The sequence below is a fragment of the Talpa occidentalis genome, unplaced genomic scaffold (assembly GCF_014898055.3).
Source record: "Talpa occidentalis isolate TD23 unplaced genomic scaffold, MPIMG_talOcc4v2.1, whole genome shotgun sequence".
NCBI classification, from domain to species: Eukaryota; Metazoa; Chordata; class Mammalia; order Eulipotyphla; family Talpidae; genus Talpa; species Talpa occidentalis.
Genome location: NW_026555331.1, coordinates 24,143,739 through 24,167,259, shown reverse-complemented (window position 1 = coordinate 24,167,259; position 23,521 = coordinate 24,143,739). Strand labels below are relative to the sequence as shown.

At 41.0% G+C, this 23,521-nt stretch overlaps 1 protein-coding gene across 2 annotated transcripts in view; it reads right to left on the bottom strand.

The window, feature by feature from the left end:
* Positions 1–21,677, bottom strand: part of SYBU (syntabulin) — a 69,156-nt gene extending 47,479 nt beyond the window's left edge. The window contains exons 1-2 of one of the 2 annotated variants that reach the window (XM_037502622.2): positions 21,492–21,677; positions 19,600–19,804 (exon numbers count right to left, since the gene is read on the bottom strand). In XM_037502622.2, coding sequence (XP_037358519.1) covers positions 19,600–19,804; positions 21,492–21,515 — 229 coding nt within the window. In that variant the 5' untranslated portion in view covers positions 21,516–21,677. The remainder of the gene's footprint in view (positions 1–19,599; positions 19,805–21,491) is intronic. The other variant, XM_037502633.2, reaches the window with a different exon arrangement.
* Positions 21,678–23,521: the final 1,844 nt, after the last annotated feature.

Below are 23,521 nucleotides of genomic sequence, written 5' to 3'. Positions count from 1 at the left end.
ATACCTATTAAGCAAACAGTAAAGTCATACTGCTGATGCCTATAAAATTCTTTCCATATTAAATATTCATTATGTTTGGCTAATTCACTAATACTTTGATGAGATTTATATGGGAATTTAAAACAAATCAATATTACTTAAAAGCAGGTCTACTTAAACCAATCAATTTTCTGTACAAAATAACCCTTTATTATGTGGCAATATTTTGCTGTCAGTTACTTTAGTAAAAAAATTAGACAAAACAAATAAAGGCATTGAGTGCTAATAACTTTTGGACTATTATATTTTTATGAATATAAAGGAACTAAGAGAATTTGCTGCCTATGAAAAAATATCTTAAAACTTCATACCATGAATAAAGACAGAAAGAGAACTATGCCTGAATCAAACATTCTAATTTTCTGAATTACAATGACTAGAATCCATCTAAAAAAGGATTGCCATACCTCATTTTTGCCTTCAATTTTTATTGTGAAACGTCCCAGTTCCTGGGACAAAGTGAACCTGACATTGGTAAATAACTTGTTTCTCTTTATATCCTTTTCACTTTTGAACATATTAGTATACACAGAACCTTAGGGATCTCTTTCTGGAAGTGAAAGGCTTTTGGTGCACCGCTCATGCCTGTCGCTTTGCTGCTCTTTGAAATGTGCTCTGTTCTTCCTGAAGGAACTTTGGCCCTGAATTACAGGATGACAACCTTTCTTGGCTGTTATTGCTCAACTATTTCATCACCTATTGTCCCTGCTTTTCTTTTACATTTGCGTGCCCCAAGTTTCAACCCAAATAAATCCAAACTCTTCTCTAAAAAGGCGCAAAGCTGCTAATTACTCAGATTCCAGAACTTCTACAAGGCTCAACAAGTCTGTCCATTGCCCGAGGAGAGCCTCATTTTTGACTGCTGTCCCAAAGCAGATAAACCAATAAGTGAAGTCTAATCACTCAAAATTACCTAGTGCCTTTAAAATTATTTCCTTATGAGTCAGTACAAAAATTACTTCTTTTGAAAGAGAGATGGCTGGAATAAATAAAAATCCACATTTCAGATCTTCGAAGCTAAAAAGTAAGTTTGCTTAACTCTCATACAGACAAAATACAATAATTTCTAGTATTGAGAAACTGTCAAAATTATACTTTAAATAGACAGCAAACGTTCTTTGATTCTGTCACAATTAGTTTGCTAGAGTTAAATGAGAAAGAATATGAACAAATATGAACAAACCATGTCTATAGTAGATTAATTTCAAGGGTTAGGTGTTAAGGTAGGGTTAAAAATTGGGAACTTAAAGTTAGGAAGCAGTTTAGAGAGGGCTGTAGCAATTGTTTGCCTAGAGTAAGTATCTCACCTGTCATTAATATTTGCAGCTAGTATCTCCAGGGGCAGGGAATGAGACAATCCCTGAACAAATCCTTAACCTTAGTTGTCTTGTATAGCACTTGCTTATTACATAAACTAGTGTTTAGCCATCACATAACTATCTAGTATTGAGCATCAAATCGAATGGGAAACAATAGGAATATAATGGTCTTTCCTTGGTGAAACAAAGATGTTTCAAGTCTTGGCACTGAACCAGCTCACAGGTATTAATCCTAGTCCCCATGCAGATGGAATTTATAAATAAGCCGATAGGAGTTGGGTAAATATCACATTCAGTGTACAGTCCCTGCACAATGGCAAGCCTATTAATGCAAATCCATATCCAGGGAAATCTCTTGAGTCAGCTGAGAAGATTGGGACATTTGACTGTTTTGTACAATGTAACCCAGACTAACAAGGAACTCTAGTTTTGGAAAGGGCCGGCCATTAGCTTTCCTACTACAGAGAGCACCCTTGAAGTGAGTGTGCAAAGTAGTTATGTGTACGTTATGTAAAGCTAAGACCTTAACAAAGGAAATGGAGCTTTGTTTGTGTGACCATGTGGTCACCTGTGTCTCCTGAGGTATTTTTCTCTGTGTAGCACTGAAGATGTATTTGGGCCCTTCTCCCCAATTCTCCTTTACTCTTTTTTTAACTTCATAGTCAGAGTTAGAAGCAGACCACCAAACCGGAAGATAACACTTCTTTCCAAAATTGTAAGTAAAATATTCTTAGTCCACTCCAATATTCTAAAGAATAGTAAAGTCAAGTTGATGTTCTTTGGTAGTTCATGTCTAATTTTACTATGTGCCAAAGTACATGTGACTCGGACACACATTAAACTTGCTTCAGTTAAATCTTTTGAGTCTGCCTTCTGTTTGCTGCTGGTATCTTGAATGTTGAATTTGTCTTGCAGGTTCCACAGATTTATAAACACAGTATTGATAAGGTTAGCTTTTATTAGTTATATTAAGTATAAAGAAATTTTCAATGACAAAAATTTCTAAAGGCACCATGAGGAAACTTTCTGGGTGGGATATGGTGGAAATCCCAAATGATCTTCCCAGAAAGAATGCGATGTTTCAAATTTCCACAGAAATGCCTGAGAAAAATAAGAACTTTCCAGGCTGGTTCTGGCATAAGGGAAGCTCTGCACTAAGGCTTTAGGAAGAACATGCAAAGGCTGCCAATCTATTAGAGTGGGATGAGTTTTTCTTTTCAAACACACATACAGGGACCTCCCTGGTGGCTCAGGGGTTAGGCTCAGTGCTCTCACAGACACGGCTTGGGAGCTACCCACATGGTGCAGTAGGCCTCTCCTGCCTCACCCGCTGCTCCCCTCAGCAGTGTATTTCAGTACATCTGCCTGTTCTGCTCCCCACTCTCTCTCTGGTGAATCCTCTCACCCCCTGCACCCTAGTTCTTATATGCATAAATTAAAGAAATCTTTAAAAAAAAAAAACACACATACAGCCAGCCCTTACATAGTTGAGTTTTTATACCTCTTTATTATTCATGGTAAGTATAATTTCATAGAACAAAACCAAAAAAAAAACATAAAAGGACCATGTTCCCTACTTCATATAGTGTGATCAAGTTGAAAATACAGGATGATTTCCTTCTAGATCAACAAATTTTAAAGCCCACTTACATGGGCCCAGAATGGCTCCTAGTGGTACTCAAAAAAAGTGACCCTCGTCAAAGTCACATCTAAATGATCACCACCTACAGGGAAAGGGTTCACTTACACACTCTCCTTGATTTATATCCGAGAATGTGCTTTTTTTTTGCTGTTGTTTCTGTTCACAGGATTAATGATACTGGAAAGAACAAACACAGATTCAGGAATCTCCATAAGCTGAGGACTATTGAAAGGGCTAAGTGAAACAGTCCCAATGACTAGTTTCCAAATTGATGTTAAGGGAAAAAAAAACAAAAAACAAAACTTAAGACAGGTGGAGATCTGAAACTATAAGATACATAGAAGAAAACAAAGGTAAAAGTCTCTCTGATATTGGTCTTAGTGATGGCTTTATGGATTTTTTCAACAGCAAGAGAAACAAAATAGAATATAAAAAGGATTACATTAAACAAAAAAGCTTCTGCTCAGCAAAACAAACCAATTTCAAAATGAAAAATGAAAAAATTCCAACTCACAGGTACACATTCAAAGTGACCTAGGGGCCAATTCTTTATATTGAAATTTGACAATTAAAGAAAGATTTAGCATCTTTCCTGATTGTAAAAACTGCCCCTATCCAAATTTATTTCAGTGTAACTGACATCCCTCATTGACAATGGGAAGTTCTTCCATATAGAAGCATCGGATAGAATAAAACAGAAAATTACTCATTTGCAACCTCTGATAAAATAAATGATTTATGCACAAGCATAATGGATGAAAATGAAACAAAAAGCCGAGAGGTAGAGTACAGTGGAGGGACCAGGCCTTGCCCATCTGTACCCACTGGATATTCTTAGCATCACCAACCGGTGAACAACAGACATCATGTACTTCCAACAGGATAGAGATGGGGAACACAGCATTCCTCGTGAAGTATTACCACCAAAAATTTTTCCCAAGTCTAATTGAGCTTTAAAAGCTAATGTTCACCTTATAAAATATATGGAGGAGAGAGTGATGAGTTAAATCAAGGGGAACTGCAGGCTACAGGCCAGATCCTATTTGCTTTCTGCTTTTGTAAATAAAATGTTGTTGGAACACAGCCATGCCCAATCCTTTACATATTGTCTGCTGTGGTTTTCAAGCTACACTGGCAGAGATGAATCATTGTGACAGAGATCATCTGGCCAGCAAAATGGAAAATATTTACTATCTGGTCCTTTACAGAAAAAGCTTGTTTGTCTCTGGGAGAAAATGATACCATGAGGAAGCAAACAGACACTTTCGAGACAACTGGGCCTGTTTCAGTGGTCTCTCAGACCAAGGAATTATGTTAATTCTGTTGGTAATGAAAATGCTCTATGATTATATGGGAAAGTTCATCATTTAAAAGGAGGGTATCCTGAGTTATGTAGGTAGAATGAAATGACATGATGTCTGGGGAACTGCTTTAAAATACCACAACAAAGTAAAATTACAATATCTTGCTACTTCTTAATCTGATTAAGTAGATAAATAGCATTATCAGGGTTCATTGTAGTATTCTTTCTGATTTTAAGAATCTTTAAAAGTTTAAAAAATACTTATTTTTTGAAAACATTGTTTTAAGTGAATAAATATTTAAAATAGATACAAATATGGTGACTTTAAAAATCAATCCTTGTAGGATATTTTAGTTTTCAATTGTCTCACTATTATTAAAATTGCTTCAAGAACACATTTTACAAAAAACAATATCTAATAGATCGTATCTCTAAAAGTGAAATTACCAAGGCTTTTTAATACATTTGAGACAATTACATTCCTATTATTATTGTACGAGTATTCCCCTTACTATATTCCGGACAGCAGGAATACAACTTTCTTCGTATTTCTGCCAAGTTACTAATGAAAAATATATTTCTGATATTTTAGTGTGCATGTATTTAATTATTAGTGAGGCTTTAGTGTCTTTTTTATATGTTAACTTTTTTTTAAAAAAAGATTATACATACAAGAACTGGGGTACAGGCCAGAGGTGTGGGGGGGTGAAAGGATTCACCAGAGACAGAGCAGGTAACAGAACAGGCAGACTGACTGAAATACACTGCTGAGGGGAGCAGCTGGCAAGTCAGGGGAGGTCTGCTGTGCCATGTGGGCAGCTACCCACCCAAGGCTAGAACTCATGCTGCAATGGCTGCCAATAGCTTCATAGGTTGTATCTTAATCCCTTCTGCCACCAGGGAGGCCCTATATGTTAACATTTTAACTTATAAATTGTTGTGTCCTTTGACAATTTTTCTGTCATATTAAACACTTTATTTTGTAGGCCAGAGGTACGGGGGTGGGAGGTGGGAGGATTCACTAGGCAGATTTACTGAAATACACTGCTGAGGGGAGCAGTGGGTGAGACACGAAAGGTCTGCTGCACCATAAGGGTTAACTCCCTGGCCGGGGGTTTAACTCAAGGCATAGTGGTTATAGCCCTAACACTTAACTCGTAGGCCACCAGGGAGGCCCCATATTAAACATTTCCCAATACTCAATAAGAAATCCCTATATATGACAGATTATTAACCCTTTGACATATTTCATCCAGTTTGTTTGCTTCTCACTTTATAATGCTTTAACAATTTAAACCATTTTTCTATTTCTAGTTGTGAATCTCTTGATATTTTACTTTGTGATTTCTTTCAAAGATTTAATGTTTAGAATTTATTTCTTTACTCCAAGATCAACTAAACATTTACCTCTGTTTTCCTCTAGATCTTTATAGCTTCACTTTTTATTGAAATTAAATCCTATTGGAATTCATTTAAAAATGCAGGATAAGATTGGATGCTAACTATATTATTAATATTATAATTTTAAGGAAATCTGTCCTTATGAAATTTTGAAAGCAATGTTTTTTTTTTGCAAGGTGAATATATGCATATTTTAAAATACTAGGATACCCAAATTGTGTGTGTGTGTGTGTGTGTGAGAGAGTGTGTGTGATATATAATTTCCTGATATCTAACTAAAGTGCCTAGCAATCAGTGACATCAAATGCATTTGGTGGCAACTATGTTGACAAGGTCCCTACTGCAACCTCCTTGTACCAATTACATATAAGAGTAAATAACTGGATTTTAAAGATTGCAAATTAAGGTATTTCTTCAAAGTCCAAGATACATCTCTGAAATCTTTGGTTCATTTTTGAACTTAGATGTCAGAGCTCATTAGTTTTCCAAAATGTTGAACTAAACAATTCCAGAAGACACATTTAAAAATAACATCAGGCAAAGGAAAATGTGGTTTTGTGACATAATATCTTGAAACATGCTGCTCAATGTTTAGTTGCATAATTTGGAGAAAAAAATCATTGCTATTGTAAGGAAACATTACTTTAAACTATATGGAAATCTAGTTGATTTTCATGAATGATGTAAGTGTTTACCGACCACTTACTCATCCATTCAACAGATACTTATTGAGAAACTACTATGTGGTAGATACTGTTATGCTGTCATTATTCTTACTGCTACAGATATTGAAATTTTTGAAGACACTGTGATAGAGACCTAAAATGTCACAGCTTAAACTCATGGTTAATTTGATCTCTGAAATTCTTACCATGAATCATTCAAATGCACTGAAAATGTGAGAAAAGTAACATTTATGAAGTACTTATCATGCGGCAAGCAAACTCATTTTATAATTTTAATATTTTTTTATTTTACAATGGGGAAAACTGAGGCTCAAGAGATATTAAGAATCCCATGGTCACACAACTACTGATTAACTGACTCAAGGTCAAACTCAGGTGGTCTGATTCTCAAATACTGGTTTTTCTTACCACTACCAGCTAGCTGTTTTCTAATTTTTTCTACCTTTGTTTGTTCTAAGAGGAAATAGCAGAAATTCTGGGAATGTCAAAATTAAAAACAGACAAAGGAAACTTTTAGAAAGAAGCCATTCCATAATAAGCAAACCACAGAACAAATGAGGCAAGAAACTCTTTCTAGTTGTTTCCATTTTCCCACTATTCTCGCTTTGACATGGTAAACCATACACTGCTTGCCATTCAGATAATTTTGCATTCTAGGTTTCCATAGCAAAACGGGATCGTCTGTTCCTTTACCTAATTTTAGCATCTTTTGGAGTGAGAATTCACAAGTCTCATTCACAGGGTTCTACATTAATTTAACTTCGTAATACACAATGTGGGTCCTACATTAAATTTGCTTCATATTACATGATGCAACATGATGTAATCACCTAAGTTGAGGTGTATGAATCCAATCCGTCTGTCTGTCCGTCCATTCATTCCACCAGCCATCCATGCATTCCACAAATATTTTTTGATTTCCTGTGTCTGTCATACAGTCTTCTAGATATTAGGGACGTGATAATGTTCAAGAAACCCTGTGCTCTAATAGTTCACCTTCCATTGGTATATAGAGAAATTTGATAAACAAGTAAAAAACATACAAAAAAGAAGTCAAGGAAAATGAGGGCAGACAAGAACTTCAGATTTGCTATTATGGTCACTCACCTGCTTGACAAGGACAAATTCTGGAGATAAGATTTTGGAGAAGTTTTACTTTGAGGAGGAGCAGAGAAATAAATAGCAACTGCAAGGAAATGCAGGGATCACAGGAGCTTATTTTCTTTAAAGATGTATATACCAATGGAAACATACTTTCCTAAGCACAATAAGACATGTAACCTACATCAACCAAAACAGAGGAGTTATTTAATGAACATCTCTCTGGTTTCTTGGAGACAAAATAAACGTTCCCAGGACTTCTGAGCTATTTTGGAACCTTGAGTGCTCCCATAAAAGTCATCCTAGTGTTTGTAGCCTTGGCAGTAGAGGAGAAGGTGAGGGGGAGTGGAGCACTTGTCCATATCTCTGCAGGGAGGCCTGCTGTCTCTGAAACACGGCCCTCCACTTGATTTCCTACCAAGCAGCAAGTTGTTTAATCTGAAAATGCAAATTAAAGAGAAGAATTTGGAGGGGGAGATATCATGGTCCATATTCGTATTGTAGTATGAGTAACATGTCTATCCAGGCATCCTGGTGAGGGAGGAGCTGATGCTGAAGTTGGAAACCAGGAGCTTCTATCACTGCCAGAAGAGAGGTGAGCCCCGGCAAGGGGGCAGGGTGTGGGTTCTTCTGTAGTTCTGTAGTTTCTTTGATTTCTTTTGCCCTTTCTTTCATAGGGATAGTCTTTCCCAGGCAGGCCTCTTACTAATACTTATGAACTTCTCTCTTCTTAGCAATAGGGATTTTTTAAATTTATGCATGCAAGAGCTGGGGTGTAGGCCAGAGATGTGGGGGTTGAGGATTCACTAGAGAGAGTGGGGAGCAGAACAGGCAGATTGACTGAAATACTCTGCTGAGGGGAGCGGCAGGCAAGCCAGGAGAGTAGCTGTGCCATGTGGGTAGCTCCCTGGCTGGGGATCAAACTAGCACTGCAGTGGCTACCGATAGCTTCACAGTGCTGCGTCTCAACCCCTTGCACCACCAGGGAGGCCCTGACAGGAATTTTTATCTAGTTTCTAAGCAATGTCTTTTTAAAGATTCAGTTTGCTTATTTGTTTTTTAAGATTCCTTGGTGGGAAAGGATGGGAAAGAGAGGGAGGGAGGGGAACTGGAAGGATCTGAAGGGAGAGAGACAGAGAGCAAAAAATTATCTCGTCGACTCTGGAAAATCTTGTAACCAGAAAAATCAAAACTGCCCTAAGGACATGTGAATTATATATGGTCAGCTGTCTGCTAGTGATGTAAATATTTCTCTCTCCCTTCTCCCTTCTACTTTTTTCTCATGTAGAGAATCATTATAGTGATGGTGGAAATGGAGTAATGGATAAAAATGGAAGTTAAATTTAAAAATAATGTTCCATTGGGGTTTTTCTTATTTGGGAAAAAAAAATTGTTTTAAATGATAGAGATGTATTCTGGTGCTTCATTTTACAAAGGAACAGAGACAGGAGAGGAAAAGAAGAAATGAGCTCATAAATAGTCTAATTCCAATGATGTCCAAAAAATAAAATCCTCAGTACTGAACTTTAGCCTTAGAGACAAAATGTCCATCCACCAAAGAATGGCTCAACACGATGGCTCTCCAGGGAGTGAAAAGTGTGTAGGCAGCTTTGTGACTGTAGCTGGGCTGCTGGTTTTTCTCATGACTTGCATGATTGGGAAATAAAGATTAGGGGAGGTGTGAGGGGGGATGTCTATAGGCTGACAAGTCATGACAGGCACAGGCACTGCCTGGACTACACATCCCTTGAGGGCAGGAGACCTGTCAGCACAGGTCCTTGCTCTAGTTCAGCTCCTAGGACAGTACCTGGCCCACAACAGGTGTTCCAGAAACATTTACCTCTATGGTGAACAGGAAGGACCCCAGATCTATGGAGAGGATCTCGCTTAGGCAAAAATCAAAACAAAATAAATCCTATAAATGTGATTACATTCATTTTGATTATGTTAAATTAAAAAAAAATCATGTTATTCTACAGTGTATGCAATTGCTCCATTGGGGTTTTTCCTGTTCAGAATTTTTTTTAGTTATTTTTATTACTTGTACATGAGAAAAATATAATCATTAATATTAGAGGAAACAAAATCCTCACCAACACCTCAGATTATACTGAAGGGTAGATTAGGCTTCATAGCGTCTCAAGAACTCTGAGTCAGATCAGGGTCTAAGAGGAATCCTATCTGCAAGGGCACCCACATAAAGGAGAGAGAATAAAGACTGGGCCAGCCGGGAGATGGGGAGACCCAGGAATATCCACACGGAGCCCAGTCAAGTTGAAGGATATGTGTCTATGGGGTGAGTGCTTGAAGGAGTCCATTGGGAAGCTTGGTGGGGGTTCCCTAAGAAGAGGGGAGTCAGCCTGACAGGACTGGTATCCTTCCACAGCCAGACGAGTGGAACCCAAGGTTGGTGCTCTGGGAGATGCCATTTATCCTTCATTCAAAGGAGCAGCTGCATCTGATCTGATAGAAGAGGAGCTGATTTGTGCCTCCAAAAGTGAGACAGCTAAGTGAAGCAGCAGTGGGGGTTTGGGAAATTATTTACTGAACCTCAGAGCCAGCAAAAAAAAAACCACATCACACCACCAGTACACTCAGCAGTCTTGTCTACCTGAAATGCACTGAGTCTCCCCAGGTCAGTGGGAAGAGATGAGGACTTTCTCTGCATACAAACCACCTGGGTTGGGGCAGGATGATGACTAGTGTCCAGCTGCAGTCCTAGAGCACTGACTGTGTAACTCTGAGCTGAATACTTTCTTGCCTGCAATGCCTTTTTCTTCCAACCTGGCATGGTTGGGAAATAAAGGTTACTCTGCCCTGCATTTTCAGGACTGTGCTTTCACTCACACTGATCTCGATCTGCTATGCCATGCTCTGCTTCTCAAACCCCTACTCAGTCTTCAAAGTCTTGCTCAAGCACCAGCTCTTGAGGGGAGCATATTCTGATTGTCTTAGCAAGATTTGCTGGCTATCCACAGCACTAGGGTCAGGGACCCACTCTTGACAGGTGGATAGGCAGGAACTGAAGGACAGCATACAGGAATCTGTACCTACACACATAGCAAAAGCTGCATGAACTCATTGTATGATCTGTTTTCTTTAAACTAAAATTCTTGCTCTGAACTGAGGTTTCTATCCCGATGCTGCTCAAATGAGTGTGGACATTGATCCCATCAGAAATTGACCGGGATCAGCAGACTGCTATGTTCTAGGGTCAAGATCACCAGGAGGGGCTGATCATGACAAATACCAGACACATCAACTGTAATGGGCTGTTCTGACGGGCTGGTTGCTTATGGCTAATTGTTTGTATTTAACCCAATATAAAAAGGCCAGCATGAGGTGCAATGGCAGAGCTATTTCTTCAGGGGGTTGTGCCCACCATTCTCTCAGATCAGTGACCAGTGATCCGAAAATGAAAGTGCTTTTGGATTCAATTCCTGTCTCTGCTTATTGGTTTTTTGGTAGTGACAGGCAGAACCAAGAACCTGGGCTACTCCACTAAGATTCTGACTTTCAGAGATGTGAGACTCCCTGGAACATAATGTGTCTTTCATTTCATCAACCCAGTCAACTGCATACTGGGGACTGCTCTAACTGCTTTATTTCCCCAAATACTAAGATAACACCCGCTCTCTCAACATATTCTATTAAATGAGAGAAAACACTTGTCCTGTTCTCATAATTGTACGTCTAACAAATTCTGGCAAGTACTTAGTAAGCAACTGCTATGTGTCAGGTAGAGTGTGGGGAAACAGTATTCCTGCCCTCCTGGAACCTACAGTCAACTGAGGAGTCAGGAAACTAGACAAGAAATTTTAGTGCCAGGTCATGTACTATGTTACGGATACTGAAAGGAGGAGCAGCTAATCTGGACTTTGAAATATATCTTTCAGGTACCTACCCTGACGTATAAACATATTTGCCTATATATACTCACAGCCCACCTTTCCTCCCATATGTGTCTTTTGGGGTCTACCCCTTGTCTAGATACAGAGTTATTACTTCTCTACTATTTTCAAATTCAAACTCCCCGACCCCCAGCTCTCTACCTCCCTCCTGGCTTTCTTTTCTATTTCCCCTCAGTTTGAAAACCTTATCAAACCCCTGTCATTTGATAAGCCCCCATCTTGACTATAAACACAGCACTTGTTTTTATTTTTCCCTTCCTGTCTCAGTTAAGCTCTTTACACTCTGTCAACTACCTCATGTAATTGGAATTCCATCCCCACCATTTTCTGGGACTGTTTCTGTCTAAGACCTCTGATAACCTGGGGGTTCTTATCCCTAAGCAATTTTTAGTGTACTGTTTACTTTATCCTGCTGTGATAACTAAACCGCTCTGCTACTTTTTCTTGAAACCCCCTTCTCCTTTGGATCAGAGACACTGTCACTCTTGGCTCTCCTTCCTCCGCTGTGAATGCTGTTCTCAGGTGGTTTGGCTTCCCTTTTCTGTCTACTCTTATCGCAGAGTTTAAGCTTTGGTCCTTTCATCTTCCTCCACGCACTCCCCTGGGGTTCTAACCATCACTACTCTTGACTTCCTTTACCATCTCTGATTTCTCTTCAGCACTCCAGATGCTCACCATTATCTCTAAGACCTTTACTATTACCTTAAATGCAACAAAACTGAATCTGAACTCTTTTTTAACATGGCACGATCTCCACCCCAATCCTGCTACTCATTTGTGTGCGTTCATCCAGTGGAAATTTGGAAATGATCCTTCCCTGCCCTTTCTATTTGGTGATGAAGACCCTTTTGTCTTACCCCCCAATCCTCCTATCATCTAGACAGTAGCAATGGCCTTCAAACCCAGCAGGCTCCTCACCATCATTTTTTGACCCTTCCCATCTGCCATCCAGCAGATGTCAGAAAGACTTTTCTAAATTACAAATCTGGTTATAATTCTTCTGGCTGAAAATCCTTCATGGGCTTGGCAAGATCCTTAGGAATTGTATGATGGCAGCCCACCAGTCCCATCCAGCTATTTCTGCATGCTATCTGGCCCATGGAGTTAGTTTAAAAGCTGAATTTTTAGCATTCTGTAAAGGCACACACTGTCCATTTCTAGAACCCCCTCGTCTGTCCAGTGTCCAGGAGGCCTCACTCTTTGCATTACCGGTCTAGTTCCTGCCTGGCTCCTTGAGCTCATGGCTCAAGTTCTCAGCAGGGCATACAAAGTCTTTCCTGAGCTGGCCCAGCAACCCTTTCTAATCATTTCTGCTTTTAACTCTGGTCTGCTGATGCCAAGGCTCATGTTTAGCCACTACACCACACTAATTAATGTACTTTGAATCCCTGGGCTTTAGAAATGTGAGAGGTCTATGTTGATAATAAATGGAGCAACAGACTCATCTTACAAGGAAGGACTATGTGTGGAAGGGGTGTGGGCAAGACAGACAGGGATGCTAGATAAGTGAGGAAAGGTGGCTGTGTGGGAATCACATCCAAAAAATCGCCATCCTACTTATTCTGATGCCAGAGTTGACACAGTAAAATAACTGATTTTTCCAACCTCTGTGTATTCATCTTTATAGCCTCAGCATAATTCCTGATCTTTAGCAGGCATTTATTAATTGTTTACCGGATAACATAGTTTTGCAGAAGCTTGCGAAATGCTTAATGTCCTGGTACTCCCAGGCCAGTTTCTCTTTTGGTATCTTCTTCAGTGTACTCACTAGGTGTGCAGGGTGCACATGAGGTGTATTCAGCACACCTGGTTTCAGTTACCCCAATTCATCCTAACATCAAAGAGGGAAAATGCTTAAGAATAAAAAGCATGGTTAACAATAGTAAATTCAGAGACACAATTATATAGGAAAATAAAGGAAGGAAATACTTTCTCTTCCCCTCTACTTTTCTAACACTTGAACATAATTCAAACCCATGATGTAGATATAAATAAAATGATTGCTAAGACTAATGACATGGGAACTGTAAATACTGAGGGAGAAGCTATAATTTCCAGGGAATGTGAAGGCATTTTCCTGCCCCCTGCCATGGAGTAGAGCAGCAGGCTGGCCACCACTTCCACCTTCTTTGATTCTAGTTCATCCTGTGATGCCACTTAGGGCATACACTTCACATCCTTCATACAATCCCCACACAGAGACCCCAAAGCAGTGGGGTCAGCATCAGTCATCCAGAAAGGCCATGAAATACAGATCCTGGGCTCTCCTGCTCTGAGAATGGGAGGTTAGGTTAGTGCCAAGTTACTAACCTTTTTTTAAATTAACATTTTAAACAAGCTTTCCTGAGGAATGGCAAACATCATATCAGAAATTTAAAAGCATGATCATAAAGATGAGTGTTTTCAAACATAAAAGACTTTCGTGTGAAGGACCGTACTTTGCTTCCAGGCTGGGTCCACTTCCATCATGATTACCCTTCACTGTTTCCACTGCTTATTGGTTTATTTTTTTTTAATTAAATGGTAAAAAAATTCTGCTCTGTCTTTCTAACTGCAGTTACCACATCCTCGAAGAAGTATGGCCTCCATACCCTTCATATGTAACCTATTTCATTAGGTACTTATCTTTTGCAGCTGAGACAGCAAAGCACTTGAAATAGATATTATCAACTGTACCAAGGTCTCATCTTCATTGAAATGATACTGAAGTCTTAGGGTCCTTGTTTTTTGTTCACAGCAGGTTGGCAGTCATTCAATTATCCTGTAATTTGGTCTTGCTGCTTACTTCACTTTAAGCAGTTCATCTCAATTTTGATCATTATGTTCAAAGGCTTACTCTATCCAGACGCCAAGTCTCCTCAACTGGACAAAGCATAGCAAGAATATTTCTGTTTGGCGAGGTCTAGCACATTTCTGCAGGCATGTCATACCGGTGGAGCATAGTCAGGCTGTAATTTGCCCTAATTGTTCTTCCCACAAATAGCAGCAGTGATTACCTCTAGGTCACTGGCACTCCAAGGAAGGTATCTTCTGAGCCATGGTAGAAGCCAAATTTTTTTTGCAAACACTTTACTAGGGATTAGACCACAAAGAATCTCAGATTCTGACCATTTAGCTTATTGACCTGGTACATGTTTTTTAATGAGTTAGGTCACAAATTTTCCTCTGTCTCTGTGTGTGCACATTAGAAATATGGAAATAACTCAGAGAAATCACTGGACTCCCATAAAACAACCAATGTTCTGTATGCATAATTTGTTCCACCTGCCATGTTTACAAGGCACCCCAAGGAGCACTAGCTTAAAACTCAGCAATCCATCTGCCTCCCTGTTCGAAGGGGTAATTATTGCCTCAACTAAGCAAAAAGGAATGCACAGCATGCTGCTGACCATGTCAGGTGACTGATGGATGGGACTGACTTACTCACCCAGGTCATCAGCTTTTCTAATAGTGGCGGAGGTTGGGATCCAATGTCAGATCCCACTGACTGTCAACATAAAAGGGGGAGAAAAATGGACAAAGGCCACATTCTACAGGCTACACTCAGAGCACAGATCACATATGCAACTTTTTTCACTTCTCATGGGCATGTATCTTGTAAGAAACACAGTGAAGAATGGTGGTGGGAGGAGAAGATAAGGTATCTTTATGCCAAAACACTGGTAAAATTGGATTAAAAATAGAAGAGTGGGCCTCCCCTGGTGGCGCAGCAGTTGAGCGCTGGGCTGTGAGGCTCCCCGCAGCCTCTGCAGCCCCGGCTCATTCCCTGGCCACCAGCGAGGGTCCCACAAAAAAAAAATAGAGGAGATACAAAAGCAGGTGTTTTGTTTCTAGGAACTTACTATTGACTGTAGTTTTTAATGACTTTTTTTTAAAGAAAGTGTTAACATTTAATATGAATGTGCGATGTTTTACTTGTCATGCACACAAAATAGGGTCTGGCCTCCAATATACACTTAACTGAGTTCAAATAAGGTTACAGTGACTAAGATGGAATATAAACTGTAAAGAATAGACTGTTTTCAGAGGAGAATGAAGTCCAAGTGCAAAATCACACGTGCTGATGAAATGCACAAACACATGCCTATCTTCAAAGAAATTCTGCTAATAAGAAGCTATTAAAAGAAGAGCTCTTTGGGGACACACCCCAAGTGAATTGCAAAAGGTCACACACAACTCCCTCCCTCTGAAGTGAGATAGATACAACATACAAATTAGCATATAGAATATCAAGTCATTAAATGTTCCTTGTCAAGGCTCCCAGGGGATGAAAAGGAGGAAGCAGAGGATGCAGGAAGGGATTGTGAAAGTAGAGAAGAATGGACAGGTCACTCTGAAAAGTTCTTGGTCTTTTAATTTCACAGAACAGCAAAAATAAAAGACAAACTTAAGGGTGGGGGTGGAGAACACATCAAAATTGAGTTGTCATTTATTTTGCTGCAATATCTCTACCATTCACTATCATAATTTTTTTTTTTACCAATGATAGGGAAGCTAGACTCTCAAAATAAAGGCTGATCATTTCTATTAAGTAAATTTTACTTTGTAAGAATACACTTAAGTACCTTCTTTCAAAAATCGAGTATCTTAGAACATATAATACTCTTCACCATTAATACCTTTGATAGATATTTAGGAAAAAAGTCTTCATTTTGCAGTTCTAAAAAATATAATTTTCAAATTAAATTGCATTGCATTAGAGTAACCTCTTCCTCTATAATTTCACTGGCAGACTGTAAGAATCCCCCTAACTCTACCCGTCCCCTCTCATCTCCATGAAGGTGATGATTTATAAAGAAGACAAGTTAATGCAGGACAATCTCTGTAAGGTTATGAAGCTACAGGAGCCACAGATACTTCTTTAATTATTTTAGCTTCATCCTAACAGAGGATCACATGTTTACTATTTGTATGTGTCTTGGTCTCTGACTTAACTGTCATGATTAAGAAGCAATATATATTCTGGCCTCAGTGTTTAAAAGTGGCTGTATTAAAACCAGCTATGTCCCCCTGCTGGCTGGATGTGTTTTACATTCTCCCCCTCCCAGTGAGAAAAGGGGGAGAAAAGAGTGAGAGATTGAGGGAGAAAATTTATATCTACAGGCTGGCAGTGCTCTAGTCCAGATAGTGTCTGCTGAGCAGAGACCAAGGTCCAAGCCGAAGCTGTGTGTAGCAAACTGGAGGCTTTTGCATCAATACCTTTCCACACCAGTGGTTTTGTTTTGTGGTGTAGAGGAAACCAGGACACTGCAGCTAAGAAGAAGCAGGTTTATTATACTGGTGCTTGGCTCAGTGGATCTACATCCAAAGGCTGAGCACCCCTTCAAGGAGGTTATAGGCTTAGATACATTTTAGCTTGCGCTGGGTGGGTTAGCATTATAACTGTTCAAGGTCAGATATGATGTGAGTTACAGTCCAAGAAATGTAGTAAGTTGCTCATGGATGGAGCTGAAAGGGATCATGCTCAGCGAAATAAGCCAGAAAGAAAAAAGAAAAGTACTGGATGGTGTCACTCATAGCAGGAATCTAGAAAACTTAAATAAGGGACCAGGAAAAAGAATAACTATAAGAAAGAAAGAATCAAAATCAACAAACAACTATGAACCAGAGACACTCTATGGGGGGTAGGGGGCGGGAAAGGAGGGATTGGAGTCAAAATAAGGGGGTTATAATTGTATGGGGAATATAAAAATAAAATTTAAATTAAAAAAATGTAGTAAGTTGCTTATTGCAGGACCCTAGGCTGCCCTGCTCAGCTTAACTACAAAAAATTCCAAGTCTGCCCTTATTTTTCCTCAGCCCCAGCTCAGGGGGTGGTCTGGAAAGTACCTTCTACCTTTGAGATGATGGCAGAGGGTGGAATTTGGAAAGTTTCACCTTCCACCACCAAGTTGGCTATGAATGCGACCCACTGGCTTGGAGGTTACTCCACAATGTTCCTCTTACATTATAACTCATTAAAATAACTTGTTTTAAAATTAAAAAAAAAAAGTCTACATCCCAGCCTGCAGCTTTAATGCTCCCCATAGTACCAAGACCATTTATTTCCCATCTACTGACTGACCTCCTAAAGCATCATTAGCACACCTCCCCCCACCCACCCCCTAAGGCCTTGCGTCTGTCAATTTTAGTCAGCACAGCACTCAGAACCATCTTGGGGTTTGTTAGGGCTCCACAGCAAAGTACAGTAAAGAAGGAAAGGCGCCAACTCAAACCTTAGGGAATCGCCAACACAGGCAGACGCAGCCCAGGAAGGAAGGGAATCCTATCTGGAAACAGGATGCCAGCCAAGGCTACAGCTTGAAAGGTAGGTTTATAGACACCCATAATTAAGGGCTTCTGCCACTCAATTCTCAGCTAGTTAATGGCAGAAAGATCAATACCTACTTTTGATTTTCATGTACAGCATTATGGCCTTAGTGGGAGACAGGTCTCCTGGGAAGGAGATATGAGACAGGAAATGGGTCTTGGAGACAGTGATTCATGGCCAAAATTAATAATTATATCAGTTTACCAAATTATTTTCCTAATTATACTTGAGGCTCTTCTTTTGTTTTGTTTCACCAACTTTGTCTTTTTTGTGACAAGACCACTCAGCCTGAAGTCAGTGAGAGAGAAAATGATTATGTGCAGAGATTGAAGGAATAAATGTGGGCTTGAGTTATACAAAGAGAGGAGGGTCAGTTTGAAATGATATTCACTGGGCTTATCCACGCTCAACCAGGGTGATTACTGAACTCCAAACCAGAGTTAAGATAGACAGTCTTACATTCTGCAAACATGTCTCTAGGTTCTAGGACACTTAATTGCTCCAATGTGTTATTCTTGTTTACTTCCTGGGAGAATATCAAGTGAACCATCAGTGGCATTCCCTTTTAAACTAGATTATTATCATTCAAATGCAAAAAATAAGTTTTAAAGTACAGTATTTTGATATAATTTTTTTTCAGAACCAGGCCAAGAATCTACTTCACAGAAAAAAAATAAAAATAGGCAACAAAAATATTTTAATATAGAATTTATGCAGAGGATAGAATTATTTTATGAAAGTATGCAATAAATCCAAAGCTGTATTTTTAAAAAATCTGAAAAATATAATGGGATACTGTATCCAGTATCCCATATGTATAATATATATATATATACACACTCTATATATTCCACTATATACAGTATTCCAGTACTATATCCAATTAGGTTAGGACATTAACCATAGCATCTTGATTCACATATCCCTTCTCATACAGGTATTAATCTTCAAATTATGTTCTCACGAAGTAAAATCTAAAAATTATCCACTATGAAACCTTCTTTCATCACAGGAAAGTCACCTCTTTAAATTTTACCCAAATTCCCAGTACTCCTCAAAGAATGCAAGTTCTTCAAGTCATGAGCTTCTTATGGGTATAAAAGGTTCAGTCAAGTGACAATGGTGGCATCTTCACGAACCACAGAGATTCATGTCTTTACCAAATATGCTCACAACCCTAAGGAAACGTCCATAATCCTGTGCCAAAACTGACATTCACAGTTCTTCAAAACACCATTTATTAAGCACCTCTATAAGCCAGGCACTGTGCTAGGGGTACATTTAAACACAGGTATCCCTTTGACCTCACAGTAACTCCATAGGTAGGTATTATCATCCCATTTTATAGATGTAACAACTGAGGCTTGAGGTTAAGCAACTTGCCCAGGGTCACACGGCTTGTAAACAGTGAAAGGGACAGGGACTCCAGGTGAGGTCTGGCAGATGACAAAGGCCATGCTCTTCTCCTCTAAACTACAAGGTCAGCTCAACCCTAAGATATAAACCTTGATCTTGACCTCATTCATTAGGAACTGCTTGATCTTTATGGAATCCAAACTTTATACAGGTTGCTGGTGTAAAATGCAAGCTAACACATTTTCCAGATTTAACAAAGGAATATATATATTTTTAAAATAGTCACAAAAAAGAAGTTAGATGTACCAGGTAAATTATAAACTAGAATAACATAAAAGGTATGAAATTCTATTCAGCTGAACCAATGAATGGATGTATTTGTAGCCCAAAGCAGCCAAAAAGATTCGCCCTGACACAATGCATCCTAATAACAGAAGACCAGGTCTAGCCTCTGAGGGGTCCAGTCCAGGTCCACTCACAATGCACCTTGGCCCACACACGCCTGCGTGTTGCCTCCCAAGGGTATTGTACCTGAGCAGAAGCTGTTGCTGCTAATGGTCCTCGCCGAGCGCCCAGAGCTGCTGGGGTTGAACTCTTTGCTCTCTTCCTCAGAGAAGGGAGACTCAGAGGCTGGGGACACTTTGTGCTGCTGTTGGGGCAGATGGGGTCGAAGAATCAAACGGGGAATTCGGCTTCGGGAAATCTCCTTCTCATGATGCAGCACTCTCTGCTCCTTCTCAAAATTGGATATCAAAAAGAAAACAAAAGGAAATTTGTTTCCCCCTCTTAATTCCTACCTGTTCCTTCTAGGCTCAGTTTCTAAGAAATCACATTTCTGAATATTGAATCTTCACCCTAGGCCTATCTCAGTTGTTGAAATGAGCTCCAAAACTCTTTCAACGAGTTAAACCTAATTAACTAAAAACATGCATGAGGGTGCACACACACACACACATACACACACCCCACCCACCCACCCCTAGTTGGAAGGTCATTCCTCACTCCTGTGCCATTCCTAACTCACCTTCACACTGTGGCTTTTTCTGTCACATCCAAGTGTTTGACTCAGCACTCTTCATTAACTCACAGCACACTGGCTTATTACTTGATTTTTTCTAGACTTCCATTTTGCTTTCCCTAAATTAGCTATGAATGTTTGACTTCTGCTGTCCTCTCTCCTTACAAAGTAGATCCCTATACCTGGAACAATTCTTTCCTGCTACATCATGCGGCCTTATCTTTCAAATCCCTCCTCTTCCCTCCAGGATCTTAATTATTCATTCATATCCTGGTATACAAGGCTTGTTGCCAACAGAAAGGCAAACAAAAATCCAATACTGGGTGAGATAGCTCCACCGTTTACATCATGTTAAGCTTTTGTTTCCCTGACAGGACACCCATGAGAAGAGATATTTTTTCTCTTTTTTAAAAAGCACATTAGATACAGAGGGTCATGCTTTGATAAAAATGCATTAAAAAGTAACATTTGGGCACTGCTTTTCAAATTTAAAGTGCTTTCCAAATTATTATCTCATCTGATCCTTAGAGTCAAGGCCACAGAGAGGACACTAATTGGAGTCCCTATTTACAGATGAGGAAACTGAGGCTAAAAGTGATCTTAGTCACCACATCATATCACCTAGAAGAACAGGCCTGGAGTCCAGTGCTTTTTGGGGTCACCACCACCCCGCCTTATTAAAATGGATTCCTAGGAGGAGCTCTGCAGAGAAGCCTGCTAGTCCCTCCAACCTCTGCGACTGAAAAAACGGCTTTGGATTAAGTAACAAACACTATTTTGAAACATGACCTCCTGCTCATTTCCACAGGGCTTACCAGGAAGGGCTGCTGCCAAAGTAAACACCTCTGGGAGGCCAGCAAGTGCAGGAATTGAGGGGAAAGCCCCAGCCACAGGGAACCCCTGAGGCTCCAGAGGCATCCACCCCATTCCTGGGGTGAAAGCCACACCCAATCTCTGGATTTGCGCTGCACATCAGACACCGGCAGGTATCAAACGTCAGCAACCCCCTGGGCACACTGCAGCCCCTGAACCGAGGCTGGGTCACCGATAAGCTTATTTCAATCACCATTACACCAAGTCCCTTTTATTCGCGTCACACACACAGGGCATCCATTGGGAGCTAGATCCCAAACCAATTTCGGGAGATCGGATTAACCCTCCAAGTCAATTTTTGTAAATCCTGCTGTCAAACCCCGAAGTCTCTTCCTCCTGCACCACCTCCCCTTCTCCTGACTCGCATCACCTGAGCAATGCCCTTCTGCCTCCCACCCTCTCCACCGCCTCGGGTCCCCTTTTCACCCCGACTCCAGACGCCCCCCTCCAGCTCCCAGCTCCCACCTCTCGCCCCGCAGTGCGCCCCTTCCCGCTCCCTTCGGCGCCCCCAGGACGTGACCTCCCTTCTTACCTTGGTTTCACGGAGGGGCCCCATCGCGTAGCTGCCAGCCGGCTCCTCGCTCCACCGCTGTCGCCGTCCAGGAGGAGGCACCTGCGCGCACCAGGGCGAGGAGACTGCGCTGAGGCGCGGGCTGCTGCTGCTGCGGGGCCCGAGCGCTCGGCTCGGAGGGCGCAACTGGCCGCCCCGCCCCGGCCGGACACGTGGTGTGGCCGCCACCGCCCGCGGTGGATCCCGGGGCGCCGCCTCCTGCCCGGACCGCCCTCACCTGCTCGCCCCGGGGTAGCTCCTCTGCGCACCCCGTCAGCCCGACTGCACCGCGGGCACAGCTCCCCCGCCCCCCAGTACCGCGCGCCCCTCCCTCTCTGCAGAACCCGACCCGCAGGGGGCAGGCGGAGGCTCGCAGCATCTCTAGGCGCCCGACACCCTCTTTTTGGCACCTGGTTTGGGGTTTAAAAGGGGTGCGCGTCGTATGAACGAGCTGAGAAAAGCTGCGACCTCACAGCCAAAATGGAGAAAGGGAAAGTTTTCCTTTCCCGGCCCCTCCCTGTCTCTTGGTTTTAAGTCAACATACAGCTCCCCACAATTACCTCGCCCGAGAGAGACGGGGCGGGTTCCCCTCCACCCGGACCCCAGCCAAGCCACTGCTGCAGAACTGACACAGCATCTGGGTTCTGGGATCTCAGAGGCTGCGATTTTTCTGGGGGATTTGCATCAGTAGGGCCTTGGCTTGGCAGCCCGACGCCCAGGAAAAGAAGGCCAGGAGGGTGCCCGTGCTTTGGGGAAGCCGGGCTGCTGAGGGCCCAAGTACCTTTTCTCCGCCCTGCAGGCGCTAGGAATGAGCCCCAAACACAAGGCTTTGGGCTGAACACTGCACCTTGTACTTCAAACCCAGTCCGAGGCAGAACTCCACTGCCTTCAAGCTGAGTGCTGATAACACCTAAAATTCCTCTCTGAACTTCCAGCTTATCCTCTTTTAAATGGGAGATAATGATAATAATAATAATGATCATAATACCTACCTCGGCTAGCTGTCAAGATTGGGTTGAAGACGACTAAACAGCTGTACCCAGCTGTACCTTTCCAAAGGGCAGTTGAGCCACATCCAAGTGGTTCATACAATATTTGCTAGGTCTCTTACAGAGTGGCAGAAAAACCAAGGTGGGGCAGACACATGTGTTGAGAAAAGTTCAAAAATCATTAGAATGGGGAGCCATCGGTTGCATCATGAAGCTTGAGCTATTAAATGGGATGCATTTAAATCTTATCTGGTGATGATATTCAACATCTGTAATTACTTACAGGGCCTTTACTCAGGATGCAAGAATACTCTAAGTAGCAATGTGAGTGGAAATGTCTGATCCTTACATCCTAGTCTCTTGCCTGGAAAGACGATCACCCTTGAAATTTGTATTTGACTACCATCTCCATTTGTCCTCTGCAGAGCATTTTGCTGAGTCTTCAACTCTCAAGTCTAGGAATGTGAAAGTTTCTTGGTTTCACTGATCAGAGGATCAGTGGAATCGATTTCCTTCTTGCCGTACTTCCAAAGACATTTTGTTCCATACATTTTCAATCTACTTAGCTTGCTTAAGCAGTGGGGTTGGAAATCTTAAACATTCTTTATTCGGAGGGAAGGTGTGATTACTTCACACTTTGTATACCCATAGCTGTCTCTAATACAGTCCTCAGGAAAGTGATGGTCCAGATAATTCATACAATTATTTAGCTATCAAATATTCCCCCAAAATTATTAGTTCCAGAAAATATTGTGAAATAGGAATAAACTGTTAAGGTGAAAAGGTGCTTCTGTGTTCCCTACTGAGAGTTAAAAATTGAGTAAGAGTGTCTAATAGCAGCAACAGCCTCGCTGAGCTGTCCAAGGCAGAAATTCAGAGTTAATCTTGACTTCTCTCTCATGTAGTCCCCACAGAGCAGAAATCACGGTGAGCTCCATGTGGCTTTAGTAATAATGTTTTGAATCTGATCACTTTTGTTCATTATTCATTTCCATTCTCTTCATTTAGAGACTAAACGGCAGA